Below are 17,468 nucleotides of genomic sequence, written 5' to 3' on the forward strand. Positions count from 1 at the left end.
CAGTTTTTTATGTGCAAAAGGAGAAGATGTGTATTTTAATGTAACAGTTCTAAATCCAATTCAATAAAAAGCAAAAAAAAGACCAATCCGCAGAAGATTCTGAATTCTTTGTTTATTATTATTATTGGTTTAACAATTTTCCCAAAATTCCCCCCAAAAAAGGGACTGAGAACAGGAGCTGAAGAATTCCATCGTCAGGATATAAATGCTATGACGTTTTATACAACAAAACAAATCCACCATTACTGTATTGAGACGACAGGATTTTGTGCGTGAAAGACAATCTTGAGCAAGTCATCATTAGACCTCCCTTTATCCAACAGTCAAAGAAACTCAGTTTCCTAGAATTAACAAACTTCCCCACCTCTCACCACATCTAAAAGTGCAAACAGTGATTCAACATACAAAAAGGCACGTTTATCTGTCAGAACTGACTAATGATGAAGGAAAAACCTAGTTTTTGTGCCAAGTGGGTGTGCATGAAACAAGACTTGATACTTAAGTACACAGGATATTGCTTTTAATTTAGGTTTATGACACAACAGGCTAAAACGGTGCGACTATAATCACAGCACTGGACAAAGACCATGTGCAGAAGGAACTGTGGCACTCAAAGTAGTTTGTCTAGGATCTCCAGAACGCTGCTGTGGAAAAGGCCTGTTTTTCCACTGATCTCCTGGGTCACGAGAATCCTCCCGTCTGCTCGAGGCCTCTGAACGACGACGATTTCTCCTTCCGTCAGAGTGAGCTCTGCATCCGTTTTAGCGTTGTAACCTTTCATTACCCTAAATCTGAAAAAAGCAACATTAGCTGGTCAGAATGCACCAAACGCCAGGATGTGCTATACAGGATATCTAATTGCTTCTTCACATTCTGACAGGAAATGTTTTTTTCTGTTAAAACAGTTTCGGTGAATTATCTCGATAAATCTCCTAAAAATACTGCATCTGCTAACTGACAATTTTCCGATGTAAGAAAAAACGCAATACTTTGATTAGATAACGCAATACTTCCTTTAAAGACACACTCAAGAAAACCCACCTATTAGAGCCGGACTGGTTGTTGATCAGTACTGGCTTCATATTTAGCGAGAGGCAGTCTATAGAAGCAAGATCTGGGCCTGTGCTCTTTCTGGGTGTTTTTGTGTCTTTAAAAACTAATGTACTTCCATCCCGACCCAAGATGGCTGAAGGGTTCCAGTGGTCTAGAGCCGAAAGACCAGGCTGGGAACTAGAGATTTGTCCTGCAGGTGAGGTGGACGTCATTTTTGATGTCTGAGGAGCATCACGAGTCAGGAACCGCACTGACTTTACTGGCTAAAAGAACAACAATAAAAAAATCTGATGAAATTAGTTTAAACATTTGAGTATTTAAGGATGAAACATCTCATTAAATCCAAGAACATCATTTGCAGGAGATGTTTTACCTTCTCTGTATTGTGCTTATGAGCGTCTGGTTTGACCAGAATGGACTGAGGTGCCGTGCTGGCCTCTTTCTGGACCAGGCCCCTGCTGACCGTTTGATATCCACCAGCAGAGGGAACTGTGGTTTCATATGCCCAATGCTGCGCCTTCATGGGGTTTGAGAACAAACCGTTTCTCTTTTTGGGAAGAACGGGTGAGCGACCGAAAGTATAGATCTGCCCCAAATCCTGAGGTGGAGGCTGAAGGCTTACGATGGAATTTGAATTGTAGTTTCCATGATGAGGCAAGCCTAAAGAAAAGGCAGAGCAGAAATATATCAGACTGAATAACACACCTGCTGCAGAAGCTCATTTCTGTGTCAATGAAAAATCAAAAAATATATGAAGAGGGAAAATTACCATATGCAATTGCTCAATATAAATTAACTGAAAATGAATGCATTCATTGTTTTGATACAGATCTAAAATGTGCCCATACAGACCAGAGAAGAAGTGTGCTCACCAAGGCTGCATTTATTTGAAATACACTTAAAAAATAAAATAAAACAGTAATATTGAAGTCTTTTATTAAACTAGCTCTTTTCTAAAGTTTAGCACGTAAATGTTTATTCTTGTGATCACAGCTGAATTTTCAGCATGATTACTCCAGTCTTCAGTGTCACATGATCCGTCAGAAATCATTCTAATCGAATATGCTGCATATAAGAATGATTTCTGAAGGATCATGTGACACTGAAGACTGGAGTAATCATGCTGAAAATGCAGTTTTGCATCAGAGGAATAAATGACATGTTAAACTATGTTCAAATAGAAAACACTTTCTAAATTGTTAAAAATATTTTACAATATTATAGCATTTTTGATTGATTAAATAAATTCACTCTTAAAAATAAAGGTTCCAAAAGGGTGTTTTTGCAGTAAAGAACCATTTTTGGTTCCCCAAAGAACCTTTCAGTATACAGTTCCTAAAAGAACCATTTTGAAGAATGTTTTAAAAATCTGAAAGAACCTTTTTCGACTATAAAGAACCTTTTCTGCATTTGAAAGGTTCCATGGATGTTCAAGGTTCCAATGAAGAACCTTTATTTTTAAAAGCGTTGATGAGCAGAATAGATACATTTCAAAAACATATCAAATGTATATTGGCTTAAAATGACAAAATGTACACGTACATCTAAAAAAAAAATAGAACATCATAAAAAAAAGGTCAATATTTTTTGTCACTCATTTCAAGTGAAACCCATATATTATATAGATTCATTACACAGAGTGAAATATTTCAAGCCTTTATTTCTTTAAATTTTGATGATATGGCTTAAAGATAATGAAAACCCAAAATTCAGTGTCTCAGATAATTAGAATATTACATAAGATCAATAAAAAAAAGGATATTTTAAACAGAAATGTCAGGCTTCTGAATGCTCATTTCTATGCACTCAATACTTGGTTGGGCCAAAAATGAAATCAGCATCTCCATAAAGCTTGTCAGCAGAAGGAAGCATGAAGTGCTCTAAAATTTCCTGGTAGATGGCTGCATTGACTGTGGACTTCAGAAAACACAGTGGACCAACACCAGCAGATGACATGGCAGCCCAAATCATCACTGACTGCGGAAACTTCACACTGGACTTCAAGCAACATGGATTCTGTGCCTCTCCACTCTTCCTCCAGACCTTGATTTCCAAATTAAATGCAAAATTTACTTTCATCTCAGGACTTTGGACAACTGAGCAACAGTCCAGTTCTTTTTCTCCACAGCCCAGGTAAGATGCTTCTGACGTTGTCTCTGGTTCAGAAGTGGCTTGGTAGCCCTTTTCCTGAAGACGTCTGAGCGTGGTGACTCTTGATGCACTGACTCCAGCTTCAGTCCACTCCTTGTGAAGCTCTCCCAAGTGTTTGAATCAGCTTTGCTTGACAGTATTCTCAGGCTTGCGGTCATCCCTGTTGCGTGTGCACATTTTCCTACCCAAATTCTTCCTTCCAGTCAACTTTGCATTTAATATGCTTTGATACAGCACTCTGTAAACAGCCACACCTTTCAGTAATGACCCTCTGTGACTTACCCTCTTTGTGAAGGGTGTCAATGATCATCTTCTGGATCATTGCCAAGTCAGCAGTCTTCCCCATTATTGTGGTTTCAAAGAACAAGAGATATTTATACTGTAGGGATGGTCATTAATTGAAACTCAAATGTAAATATTCTAATATTTTGAGATACTGATTTTTGACTTTCATGAGCTGTAAGCTCTAATCATCAAAATTAAAACAAAAAACTTTTTAAATGTTTTACTTTACATGTAATGAATTTAAAATATATATATTATATTAGTAATATATAAATATTTTTGAAATAAGTTACAAGAAAAAATGAACTTTTTCATGATATTAAAATTTTTTGAGATGTACCTGTATAAATAAAACACAATTTTGACTAGTTTTTCCATATAGAACAGTTGCAAGTGCAACAATGAAAAGTTGATTTAATTTGTCACAACGTATCGGGGCTCGTTGGCTCTCACCCCTGTGTGTGGCGTGGTGGGTGCGTCTCACTGTGCTCCATCCCTGCATTACACCCAGCTGTGGCGCTCGCCCGGGACTGCCAGATGACATCACAGCCATAGTAGCTGAAGGGGTGTCTGTGTTTACTCGGTCTAGGGCCAGGACAACAGCCTGCGGCTTGTGTGGGGTGTGGCGTTTTGTTGATACTGTACTTGTATTAGGAATGGCAGGTTTGGTTTGTTCAAGAAACCTTGCAGATGTCCTGTGGGAAAGTCAGTATATTACTGTAACCTTGATTATCAAGATAATAAGTTTGTGCTTGTAAAGCTAAAACGGTTCTAATTAGAACTAAAAAGGTCTATAAAAACGTTGCATTTATAACATTTACTGTGACTTTAAAGAACCCATGCACCAATAAACTGACCTGAAGAACTTATATGAATATTTTTAACAGTGTTTTAAGATATTACATTATGCAAGGACTATAGGGGTGTGCAATATTTATTGTCTGCGATAATTTAGCAATTGTTGTTTTAACGATATGTGAGCAGACATTATCGAGAATGTCACTCACTTTGCAAAAACTAAATGAAACCGGTCTTGAGAGTCCAAAAGCATTGACAAAAAAAATTTGTTTTTATATTTATATCACACAGGATTCTAAAGGAATCAGCCGTTTTGAACGAATCATTTGAACAAATGATTCAATGAATCACTCATTAAGACTTGCTGCCACCTACTGGCAGTTTTAGTGTCATGTTTATTTACCTGTAACAGGCCTAAACTAGCTAAAGTGCTAGCACAAAAACACACTAAGCAATATACTGTTTAATTATGGTTATCGAAAAAAATCCCAATAAATATCAAGATATAATTTTTTACCAATATCGCACACCTCTAGTAAGGAGACGAAGAGGAAAAACACCCAACTGTACTATGAACTGTTCTTCTGCTCACCTGAGCACAGGTGTAACATAGTTGGCCGGCAGGATCCCTACTTTGCCTGTTCTGAGAGACAGTCCACGCAGCCAACCCTCTTTGAATTTCCCATAAACCCCCACCATTTCACCTTTCCTCAGTTCCAGCTCTTCAGAGCGATGAGGCGAGTAGGAATACAGCGCAGCACACCTGAACACATCATCAAATTAAAGAAATAGGATGAAAATGAAAATACTCTCATTATTTACTAATTTAAACCCATACATTGATGTGTGTGAAAAAATGTGTGTATTCATGATACACAAAATGAAACTTTTTTTTTGCTTTAAATGCAAGAAAATCTTTTAGATGATCGTCAAAGATACATATGATCTCAGAAACACTTACACACTGATGGAGAGCTGCTGGATGGCAGACATCTTGCTCTCTGACGGCAGGGGGGACGCCTGAGGGTTAGTCAGTGCCATGGTGATGGTCGGCGGACTTTCACCATTCATTGTTCTGTCTCTCTGTAATAGCCAGAAAGTAACTGGTAATTTTCTTATCTTGTGCAGACACTGACAGCAATGTAATCTCTTCAATACAACTGTAGCACAACATTAGTTGAACTTATGTAGCATTCTGATAATATATAGTTTGCATGTGTTAAATGGTAAGTAGTTAAGTTTTTAATAACTTCACAATAACTAATTAACAAAACAAAGAGACAAAAGACACGATGAAAAAACAAGGCAAATAACAAGACAAAAACAAAAAGACAAGAATAATCAAAAGGCAAAAACCAAAGCAAAATAAAAAACAAGACAAGCAAAAACAAAATAAATCATTAAACTAACTAAAATCAAAGCAAAAAAAACATGTAAAAACAAGATAAAAGACCAGAATAAAAACAACAAAAAAAAAAAAAAACGAGCAACAACAAAATAGCACAAAAACAAAGCTGAACAAAAACAAGATAAACAAAAGGCAAAAACAAAGCAAAAGTAAAAGCTAAAGACAAGACAAAAAAACGAAGCAAAACAAGACAAGCAAAAACAAAATAAGCAAAAGACTAAAAACATAGCAAAACAACACAAGATAAAAATTTTATTTAAAATGACAAGACTAAATACGACACAAAAACAAACCAAACCAAAAAAACACAACATAAGACAAACAAAATTAAACAAAAAGACAAGACTAATTACTAAAAAAAGCAACAAACTATAAACAAAAAAAGAATAAAAACAACAGAAAACGCAGCAAAAACTATAAACAAGGCGGTAAAACCAAACAAAGCAAAATTAAAAGAAGATCAGGAACGTTCGCTCACTGAATACCGCTAATGCATTGACATATTAAGGATATTGTAAAAAGTGTCAAGGTTAATTCAGGAGTAATTTTTGTAGTTCTCTTGCTTAAGAGCAAATGAAACATCTCTAACATGAGTTGCAAGGCTGACTCAGACAGAAAACAGCCTCAGACTGAGACTTTTCCATAGCACTGATAACAAACGACTAATACTATAAAGGCCGTGTGTTCATGGAAGAGTCCATCTAGGCAGCTGAGTCATGAATCTTCCTCTTAAACTGAGATCCAGTCTAATATTAGTTCATTACAAAAGCATGATGAAACAAGGGACCGATCTGTGAATTCTGTTACTTTGACAATTTCCACGCCTCTCTTAATCACTTACACCTACAGTATGTCCCATAATTATCTCAAAGAGAGCAGGTGATTACAGCTTAGTTACATCAGCACTGCCACAGAAGACACAGAAGGCCTAGAGTTAGACATTAACACATTTTATTCAATGTGACTTACAAATGAGAAATACAGCATAGGTGATTCATCTTAGTGAGGCGATATCATAAGTAGTGCTGCAATCCAATTTTCTCTTAAAAGTACCAGATAAGTACAATAGAGCATGTATTTTAAGAAAGTCAGTTTGGTCCCACATTATATTGCACTGAATTTCTGATGTAGGATTTACTTTTAAAATATTTTCACTCACAATTGCTAGTCAATTTCATTAACAACTGCAATAAAAATTGCACTTTTTTTTAACTACAAAAATATATTATTTACAACTTTAAAAAAAAACATTTTTAACTGTGTAGTAGATGACTACAACTACTATATACTTGTGTCAGAAAAGTCATTTTTAGGCACAGATATTACCATTGTATCTTCTGTCTCAGTGGTAGTCAACTTTAGATTCAAAGTCTGCCCTGAAAAGTGGGACACTGGTCAGCTATTACATGAACGCTAACAACAGACTGCCATCATTCAGTAAAACCTGACAAAGCATGTCATTCAGCACAAATGCGATGAGAGATCTACAAAGTAAGGGAAGAGTTGTAGCAAATAATAATGACTTGAAGTTTCAGTCTGCTCCTCACAGCATATTATATTACCTCCAAAGATTTGTAATAATCTGCATATACCGTAGGTCACATTTTGCCAAATCCACATTGAAGATTTCCCCACACAAATTTTGAGCTCAAACTGTTCACATGACACTGCCACACTGACCAACATAAAGCCACTTGGTTTGAAAGGGACTGAAAAATTTGACAATGGACCTCGTGCCCGCGACTATTTTTATGGTACAGCTATGGGTGCGCGACATTCATCGTCTGTGATAATATCATAATTGTTGTTTGAATGAATGATTCAACACATCACTCTTTAAGACAGGGACTTGCCGCCACCTACTGGCGCTTTTAGTGTCACATTTATTTACCCGTAACAGGCCTAAACCAGCATTAAACACAGAAAACATTGTTTATTTATAGCTATCAAAAAATTAAAAATAAATCGGTCAAATAAATATTGAGATATCATGTTTTGTCAATATCCCACACTTCTACAGCACCAGACTCAATTCACTTTAATTGCATGGAGCAGCCAGCAGATTCTGCAATATCTTCATGATGGGGTAGCACCGCAGATGAGTAAACAATGACGTAATTTTTATTTTCGGGTAAAATATTGCTTTAAATATTTTCTCTCACATCAGCTGCGGAGTCAGAAACAGTGAGCAAGTTTCCTGTGACATCAGAGCGTTGCACAATCTGAAGAAAAAAACTAAAATAATGCAAGAAATCCAGTATTAACTAGCCCTGGGCAGGTCGTAATACGCGTGACTCGTCTCTCCGTGATGTGATGTTGTCCTCGCCTTCTATTAATGACACAGCTGATGGCAGGAGAGCGAGAGAGAGAGAGTCACTGCTCGATGGAGAGGAATGAGCCTTTCAACCAGATAAGAGGAAAGTGTTATGTAACTCTATATGAGTCATGAGCTTGTAAAGCAGCAACAGAGAATGGGGCATTTTTAGCTCTCAAACACGCTGGCTTCCTCGCACATAGGAAAACATCTCATACCGACAGAGGAGAGAAATACTTGCACCCGTTTTTGAGGGGAAAGTCAGGAAAATCCAAGAAGGATCAGCTCGTTTTAGGGGAATTCAATGCATTGTTTCTAGTGCTGGGCAACGATTAATCGCATCCAAAATAAAAGTTTTTGTTTATATAATATGTGTGCTGTGTACATTTATTATGTATGTATGTATATATATATATATATATATTAAAGACACACACATGCCTTATATATTATATATATATATATATATATATATATATATATATATATATATGTATATAAATAATTTATATTATGTATAAATATATTTAACAAACAACATTTTTCTTAAATATATACATGCATATGTGTGTATTTATACACAGCACACACATATGTACACAAAAACAAATCAAATGTGTGACACAATCTGAGACTGAAGCGGCCACATTTGCAACATGCACACATTAAGATATTGTAAAAATTGTTCCTTGTCTATACAAGAAGGACAACAGACAACAAAAACAAACATCTCTGACTCACCACCTCTCTCCTGAATCCGAATAGGATGTTAAACTCACTCTTATCATTTAGTGTAGCGTGCACGACTAACTAATATCATGTCTGCACAGCAAATAAACAGCCAATCATCATTCCCACACAAACAAACACAGGGGCTGCTCACCTTAGGCAAGTTTCTGCGAGAGCTCCTCAGAGGTGGCTTGTTAAATGTGGCGAGTTGTGGCGTCTTGCTGGAGGACGGCTGTGCGCTGGAGCTGATGTGAGGATCGTTCAGGCTGTTCAGGTGACTGACAATTGGAGGCCTGGCTGACTTGTGAGATGCTCCAGCGATCCGCCTGGGGACGCAAACATCGGCGTTTACCCTGCCTCCGCTTCGTGGGTGCGACTCCACAGAGTCCCTCCTTTTGCGTTTTTCCAGAAGCTCGTACGCCGCTGGATTTGGCTGCAGCGTGAAACACAAAGCGGTTTAAAAAGAAGCAGAGATGCACAATAAAGCCATGCTGGGTCGCATAAACTGCTCTACCTGCTGCATCGGAGTTTGTCAGAAAGAAAAGTGCTGTTAGTTCCACCTGCTCGCCCTAAACTTCCTATGTAAGTGGCAGCTGGAGCTGCTGATCTGAGGAGCGCGGCGTTAACATGGACTGGTGCAGCACATGTGGGCAGCAGGAGTGACGCTCCCCCTCTCTGTTCCCACGATGAGCTGCTCTGCCACCGAAGTAAAAGAAAGCATTACTGCGCCTTCACGCCTGGCTGCTCAGATGCCCGAGTGGCGTTGAGAGCGAGGCTGGCTGTTTTACCTGAATAACCTCAGATATAATCCAGTGCACGGATAATGAAAAGCATTCCTTAATTATCCGGTGGCACATGAAGTTCACTGGAGCAGCAGTGGAGGAAAACCGCACGTCAGTCACAGGAGTGCAGCGTCACAGATAGCATGCTCACTAACCCGTTATCACACAGTGATAAGTAGCTACCGCCACTGCCAGCGCTGAGAGATGAGGGCCTATTGTTCTGAATTTAATCGTGACGTTAAACAGAGAAACGATTAGGGGACACTGAAAAGATTTAGGAGTAATGACGAAGATTTAACATCACACTGTAATTTATGAGTGATTTTTACTTGTATAATAATTATTGTATATTCTATATTGCACAAAGGCTTAGAAAGTGCAAAATAGTACAAAATATCTGGGTTATATATATAATTTTTTTTTGTTGTTTTTTTTTATCAAAAGAATGATATTTTCCACTAAGAAGCCTATTTTTAGGATCATTACATTTTTGCTGTGACATTATAATCATCAGCAAATGATCCTCCATTCTCAGTGGTCTAATACTATTCTCATTACGGCTCTGCCAGTTACTATTTGATCTGAATATTTTTCTATAAGAAAATGCAAAAATATGCAATAATCAAAAATACAGTATTAATTACTTAACTTCAGCCAAAGCTCTAGTTAAAAAGCAAACGTTCAGGAGTCCATGTGCACATTTGATCAAAGATTGAGTACTTTTCTGGGATATTTACCCCTGGTTTCAGACAAGGTTTAAGGATAGTCCCAGACTAAAATGCATGTTTGAGCTGTCTCAAGTAAAAATATCTTGCTCTGACATATCTTAAAATATGTCAGTGCCATTGAGCTGTCTCAAGATGTTTTCTTTTAAGGCATTTTTATAAAAGCTGCTTAAATATCTTAATTTAACTAAGGCCTAGTCCTGAACAAATAAATAATGTGTAAGTGTTTTTGTTTCCTTAATGGTTGTTTAAAATAAAAAATAACATAAAAAATATAAAAATAAGCTAAAGTTTAGCAACATGCCTCATTATCCCTCCAACATTAAAATATATTTGCAAACTTAAAATGTAACGTACAACTATATGCATATCAATAATGATTGTTTTAGAGGTTTTCAATGTAATGTATGCACCACAAATGCATGTGTGTAAATTAGGGTAATTATAGTTAACTAAAACCATATAAACATTTTCATTACTTCAAATACAATAAATGTTAAATGAAATAAAATATAAAACAACTTAATTTATCTCAGCTAGTTTGCAAGGCAACATTGCTCATATTCAAATGTAGTATTCAGTATTAATATATAAATATCTCAGTGATACTATAATAACAAGATGTAAATACAGTAATATTGTATATTTTGTGTAAGTTACAATAGGCCAGGCTTAAAGTGCAATGCTTACTATCAAAGAAATATAACAAAACTATTGTTAAATTGTTAAACAGGTTTGAATGTACAATTTAAAGTATGCATTATGGTTGTAAAATGGATGCTCATTTTAAAATAGTAATTGAAAAAAAAAAAAACATTGTCCAGTATTTTTGTGTTGCAGTGAAAATGTAACTATTTATGCAAAATATTATTTCTTGTTTAATTATTTTATTATTATTGTGGTTAAATATGATCTGAACAAATAGGATTTCTTTGGGATTTTGAAATCGAGAATAAAAGCCTGTTGTCTTACCTCTGTGAGCTGCAAAGGAAAAATCCCAACCTTGTCTCCAAGTTTACCTTCAACCCAATTTTCATTCACTTGTTTGATAAGAGTAATGCTGTCTCCCTGCGGGGGGAAGAGAGAGAGACAGGCATGTGTTAGGCAGCTGTGGGAGCAGGACGTCCCTGAAGACGTTTACTTAGCTTGAATCACTCTGCTGCAGGCCCATTACCCCCTTAACTCGGCTCCAGACCCATTTGGACCATCTGCTCTCAGAAGAAAAACAACACTCCAGGAAAATGTCCTTTAATGGATGCTGTGCCTGTGTCAAAACTGTTATATAATTCAAGTCCTGCGGTGTGACTAACAATACTGCTACATTACAGAGCCCAAAGAAGCGAGCTTTATTTGCTTCCCAGGTTCCACATTACGAATCACACTAATGAGGCAAGTCATACTAAACATGCTTATGTTCAACATACAATAGCCTCAAAAAGTATTTAGACACTTCACTCACACATAAAAGAAATGTATAAAATGTTGATAGTGTGTGTGTGTGTATATATACACAGAAAAAAAAATAATAATAAAATCACAAAATTGACAAAACCTTTTTTTCTGGGTTTTATTTATTATATATATATATATATATATATATATATATATATATATATAAATAAAATGAAAGTCCATTTCTGTTTCAGAATTTTAAAAAAATAATAAAAAAAGGTCATTTGAATCACGAGAAAAAGTCAGAATTGTGAGAAATCCTAATATATATACACAGTGTATATATGTATGTATATGTATATATATATAATATATATATATATATATATATATATATATATATATATATATATATATATATATATATATATATATATATATATTTTTTTTTTTTTTTTTTTTTTTTTTTATTATTATTATTATTTTTTTTTATTTTAGCAGATGCCAAATACTCCAAATACTTTTTGTGGGCACTGTACCAACCCAACTGAATTGTGGCGGTACATTGATTAAAGAAGAAGAAATCATGAAATGGGTAGGTCTATAAAGTACAGAGATGAACCTTGAAGAAGGTTAAGCATTCCTTGCTGTCCCCTGGATCCAGATTGTTAGCATTGAAGTCATAAAGCGCTCGGCAGAGGGCCAGCGGCTGCTCGCTGATGACCTTCACCACATCCACCGGAACCAGACCGCTGCTGTCTCTGCCTTCACCATAATACCAGTTATCATCCACTCTCCAGCGCAGGTAAATAATATCACCGGACTTCATCATGAGCTCGCCAGCTGCGTTACCCTGGAAGTCATATAAAGCTTGAGCTTGCACCTGAAACAAATACAAATATCATAAAGGAAGACCGTCAAGAACATATCTGGATCAAAACTCGAATAGAAATAATGAAGCCATTCTAGGACAATTATATTTTACACCGTGCCATTATTGTCATGACAGTTAAATACATCCAATTCTACTTGCTGGAATGTACAAAAAAGATGGCATATGAATTATTACAAAAATTACGCTACTGATGTACTGACTTTACTACTTGGTAAATATTAAATATTATTATAAAAAAATATTACTATCATATATTTTTAACATGATTTACAGCAGACACCCACTATAACGTCATTCAGTGTAAGTCAATATATCAGGCATATTGAGAACAAGAATCATTAGATGAGATTAAAACACTCTTTAAGGATCAAACAGTTCAGCCCCCAAAAACTAATTCATCTTAAATCTACCAATCCTGCTAAATATCCTTCAAACTATCAGCTTTTAATCATTTGTCTGGTTTTTAATCATTTAAAATATACTCAAATTTAGTATGATCGCTTATTCTTTTACATATTTTAATAAGCACAGGTCAGAATAAGTATGTTGATTCATTTTTGTTAATATATCTTTTACACTGAATGACGATGGAACAATTATTTCACCCATATTTTGACATTTTATTATCACAATGTTATTTGAAACATTAAAGTGGACACTTTACTTGAATTTAATTTGATGCAGACACCAAAATGTGTCATCTTGTATTTGACCCTTTTATATATATTTTTTTTTTTTTCTGATATATGACTATTAATAAAAGTAAATTGATTTCTGTACAAAACATATCAGAAAAAAGTTTAAGACCCCTGGTTTAAATTAAAAAGCAGATCTCTTGTATTGTTTTTAATTTATGCTCTTTTTATTAATAATTAAAAAAAGCTCAATTTAATAGCTAAATAGATTTAGACATTGTATTTTCTCTATGCAAAATATTATTTCTTGTTTTATATTTACATATTTTTTTAATTAAATATGATCTAGACTTTTTTATTCTGTTTTTTGTTGTTTATTTATAACATTGTCATCTTGTAAAAATCATGTTTTTGGTCTATAAAAGACAAACAATATTAGAAAAAGTTAAACATTAATACAAAAATACATTATATATAATATGGATTTAAAGAAATATATAGAATTAAAGGACAATTGCAAATAACCCAACATCTAACAGCGCTCTTTATCTTGCAGTACTTCCAACGCATGCATAATTAAAGGCTTGAAATGAGTAATCCAGTGGGAAAAGTGCCCCAGAGCTCAAAAGCACCCCAAACTTCTAAACAGCATTAATGTGCAAATGCAATGGCTTTTTTCCCAAATGAAACTCAAGTCCACTGACCTACTTAAAGCAAACCAAGGCCCAGTGTGTTTCAGTGGACATTGTTAAACACACACACAGAGATAATAGGGCTCTTAAGCAGATCAGATTGTCAAACTGACCTCCCATATAAAACACAAAAACCATCCTGATATATTCAGATATACACATTTATGTTGCACAGAATTATCCCTCTGTTGAAAAACAAACATCATGCTCTGTTTGATGTGGCACGACAACAGACACGGTGTAATATGATACATACTAGAGAAAGTTTTGAAAATATTCATATCCTATATCAAAACAGCAATAAATCACATCATCACAAGCTTTTAATTAGTGCTGTCAAACGATTAAATCGCATCTAAAATAAAAAATGTTGTTTACATAATATATGTGTGCATTGTGTATATTTATTACACTGTAAAAAAATATATATATTTGTTTCAACTTAAAATAATTTGCCTTAAAATTGTTAGTTTAGGCAACTAAAATTTTCCAGTTGTCCCTTAAATTAACATTGAGTAAATTCAAATTTAAGTCAGCGGGGTAACAAATTATTTTAAGTTGAAACAACTTTTTGAAACCATTTTTTTTTTTTTTACAGTCTATGTATATATAAATACACACATGCAGCATATATTTTGAAAATATTTACATTTATATAAATATATTTAATATATAAACATAACATTTTCCTTAAAAATATACATGCATGTTTGTAAATAAATATACACACATATGTAAACACAAACTTTTATTCTGGATGCGATTAATCGTTTAACAGCAGTACTTTTAATTCAGAAACAAAGCATAACAAGCCTAATCTTGACACCCAGGCAAGCCTTTTATATGCAAGTCACAAAACACGCCAACAGTAGCTAACAAAAAAAAAAGAAATCTGGTTTTTAAGTCTCCAATCATTACTCATGCTCTGATGCAACAAAAGCACATGTCGTATTCTTACCCCCTGTCTGGGAAGATCTTGAAAGTAACTGCTTAAAAGGTCCTCCTGGACGGTCGAGCTGATATATCTGGCAGATCTGTCCCTCGGCGTGCCCAGCGGACCCTGATCCTGGAGGCTCTGGAGGAGTCTCAGCAGCAGAGGGTTGGTCGGGAGCTCCTGCACTGATCCAGGAACAGCAGCTCTGCACTCTGGACAGCACATCTGATGAGGGTGTGAAGCCTCGTGCTGCTGAAGGCATGCCATACAGAACGTGTGCTGGCAAGGCAAGACCTTGGCAGAGGCGTCCAGAGGCTCCATACACAAAGGACACTCCAACAGGTTCAAAACAGCCAGATCCTCCATCATACAGGAGCACGCACACCTCCTCCAGCACACCTGAGACACAGTTTCAGAAAGTGTTCAGAGCTAAAAACAAGTGCATATTAGATACCTAATGATTTCTCACTGTAAACCTGTTTATCCATGTACTTCCGTCAACACCTGTTCATTACACTACTGTAATAGATGCAAACAGGTGTGAACGCCAAGCACTTGTAAATACAGACACACGTTTATGTTTAGGTTATGTAACTATACTTGAGCTTACATGTCAAAACCATTTGTGCTCTTATGGTCCAGTGAAAGCCAAAAAAAAGCAAGTTTTGATTGAAATCAAGATCAGGTGAGTCGCGCGCGACGTCACGTTTACCTGCTTACACGAAACACCTTCGCAGCCAAAACGAGTTAGATATCAAATTGAACATTGTACTGAAATATAGTTAAACATTCACATACCCTGTGGTCACGTAGGAATAGAAGAAGAGAGAAAATGGCACGGGCGATTGAGAGAGCAGCCCTGAACTGGAGCAGGTGTCATCTTACAGCTCGGGGTCAGACCAGCCTCCTTCAAAAACACCGTCATTATAGCCGCCACCTTATTTTACTAAAAACTCAGAGAAACTGGCTTATGCTTTTCCTTTGATCTGTCAATGAATGAATGAATGAATAAATAAATAAATTACTAAAAATAATAAGTTTAAAACGGTCTGATATAAATAAATAAATAAATAAATAGACCAATTAATAAAAAAAACAGTCTGATGAGAAAAAAAAGCCTTTTACAACTTGCATTTAACCATTTTTTATCTGTAAATACACATAGTTATAAAAATAAAAACCCCTGTTTCCACACACCAGTTTCAATTCAGATTAATATTCCACAGGGTGGCACTCAACCAGTTTCAAGACGATCTGATGTTGTATTACATAATAAAAGCCCTCCCTCATATATGCTCTTATTATGTAATGCAACATCAGATCGTCTTGAAACTGGTCTGTGGAAACAGTGAGTTTCCTTTTTAGAGCTATCCAAAATCACAGACAAAATTGGTCATATATGAGTTATTGGAGGGCTTTTATTTTGTAACAGAAAATCAGACAGCCCTGACATTGGGCCAATGACATTCTGGAGTAGTGTACTATTAATCAAAAGTGAAACTTTTTTGTGGAGACATGGAGTTTTAGTTTTATAACTATGTGAATGTACAGATAAATATGGTTATATGCAAATTCATGAAAGGCTTTTATTTTGTTTTGCCAGAGAAACTGTCTGAATGAATGCCAGAGATGCTTTTCCTCTGATCTGAGTTTACTCGGTATTACCACAAAATAAGGTGGAGGCTATAATGACCCTGTTTTTGAAAGTGGAGGCTGAAACGGACTGAAAACACTACGGAAGACTTCTGAAGTCAAAATAATGTTTTCATTGCCGCTGTACACCTGTATAAGTTAAACTATATTAATTAAGTGATCATTAAAGAGGCAGATATTTGTAATGACATTTAAACTAATGCATTTGGTTTTCAACAAATGGTCAATGAAAGGTGCTTCAGCTTTAAAAAATGTCAAAATATAATTTGAGCTGTTTTATTTTCTGTATATTTTCTATAGAATTTTATTTTTTTTGCCCTGTTAGCAAAATTTGGCAAAATAGGCTACAATTTTGTGTGATTTTCAAATACATAATAATTGACAGTATTAAATAAATTAAATAAACATTCAAATTAAATGGACAATTTGTGAAATAACAAAATAATAAAAAAAGTTATTCAGTAAAAGCTCATTTGGGGTCAAAATGGTTAGTAGTTACTGATAGATTGCTTTAAATGGAAAATAATTTAGAGATTATTTACTTGTCTTCCCATCAGGCTGTAGAATTAAAAAAAAAAAAGTGAATATCAATTAAACAAATACTCAAAATATCAAGATCATTAGACAATTATGACTTGATTTTATATTCCTTTTTTTTTTTTGAGGTGAGACAGGCCGAAATCAACATCAAAATCAGACATAGATCTGATTTGTTGACAGCTACTTAGATAATAGTTTATGAAATAGATTCCACAACAAAAATAGGATTTGTGCCTGTAATGGTTTAAACCCAAAGTGTACTGTACTTGTGGAATGTGCTATAAACAAGACACATGATACAGAGATCAACAACTGATTAATTAGTTATATAGAAAATGCAATTGGTCCAAGTTCATTTTAATTTAAAATAATACTGGCGCCCTCTAGTGGTGAACATGTGCAATTTAATTCTGTTCTGAATATAGCATTACCTTACCATTAGTCATCCAGGTTTTTAATAAAACAACCCTATTGGGAACTTC

The 17,468-nt window shown here is 35.2% G+C and overlaps 1 protein-coding gene across 1 annotated transcript; it reads right to left on the minus strand.

The window, feature by feature from the left end:
- Positions 1 to 92: 92 nt before the first annotated feature.
- LOC306882976 (E3 ubiquitin-protein ligase SH3RF2-like) lies at positions 93 to 15,694 on the minus strand. The gene is made up of 11 exons (XM_079438014.1): positions 15,592 to 15,694; positions 14,818 to 15,192; positions 12,260 to 12,520; positions 11,218 to 11,313; positions 8,893 to 9,171; positions 5,249 to 5,370; positions 4,880 to 5,050; positions 3,943 to 4,184; positions 1,427 to 1,713; positions 1,042 to 1,316; positions 93 to 791 (listed from the first exon to the last, which is right to left on the minus strand). The coding sequence occupies exons 2-11, from the start codon at positions 15,160 to 15,162 to the stop codon at positions 611 to 613; spliced, it is 2,259 nt and encodes a 752-aa protein (XP_079294140.1). The 5' UTR covers positions 15,163 to 15,192; positions 15,592 to 15,694; the 3' UTR covers positions 93 to 610.
- Positions 15,695 to 17,468: the final 1,774 nt, after the last annotated feature.

This window comes from Barbus barbus (assembly GCF_936440315.1).
Source record: "Barbus barbus genome assembly, chromosome: 17".
NCBI lineage: Eukaryota > Metazoa > Chordata > Actinopteri > Cypriniformes > Cyprinidae > Barbus > Barbus barbus.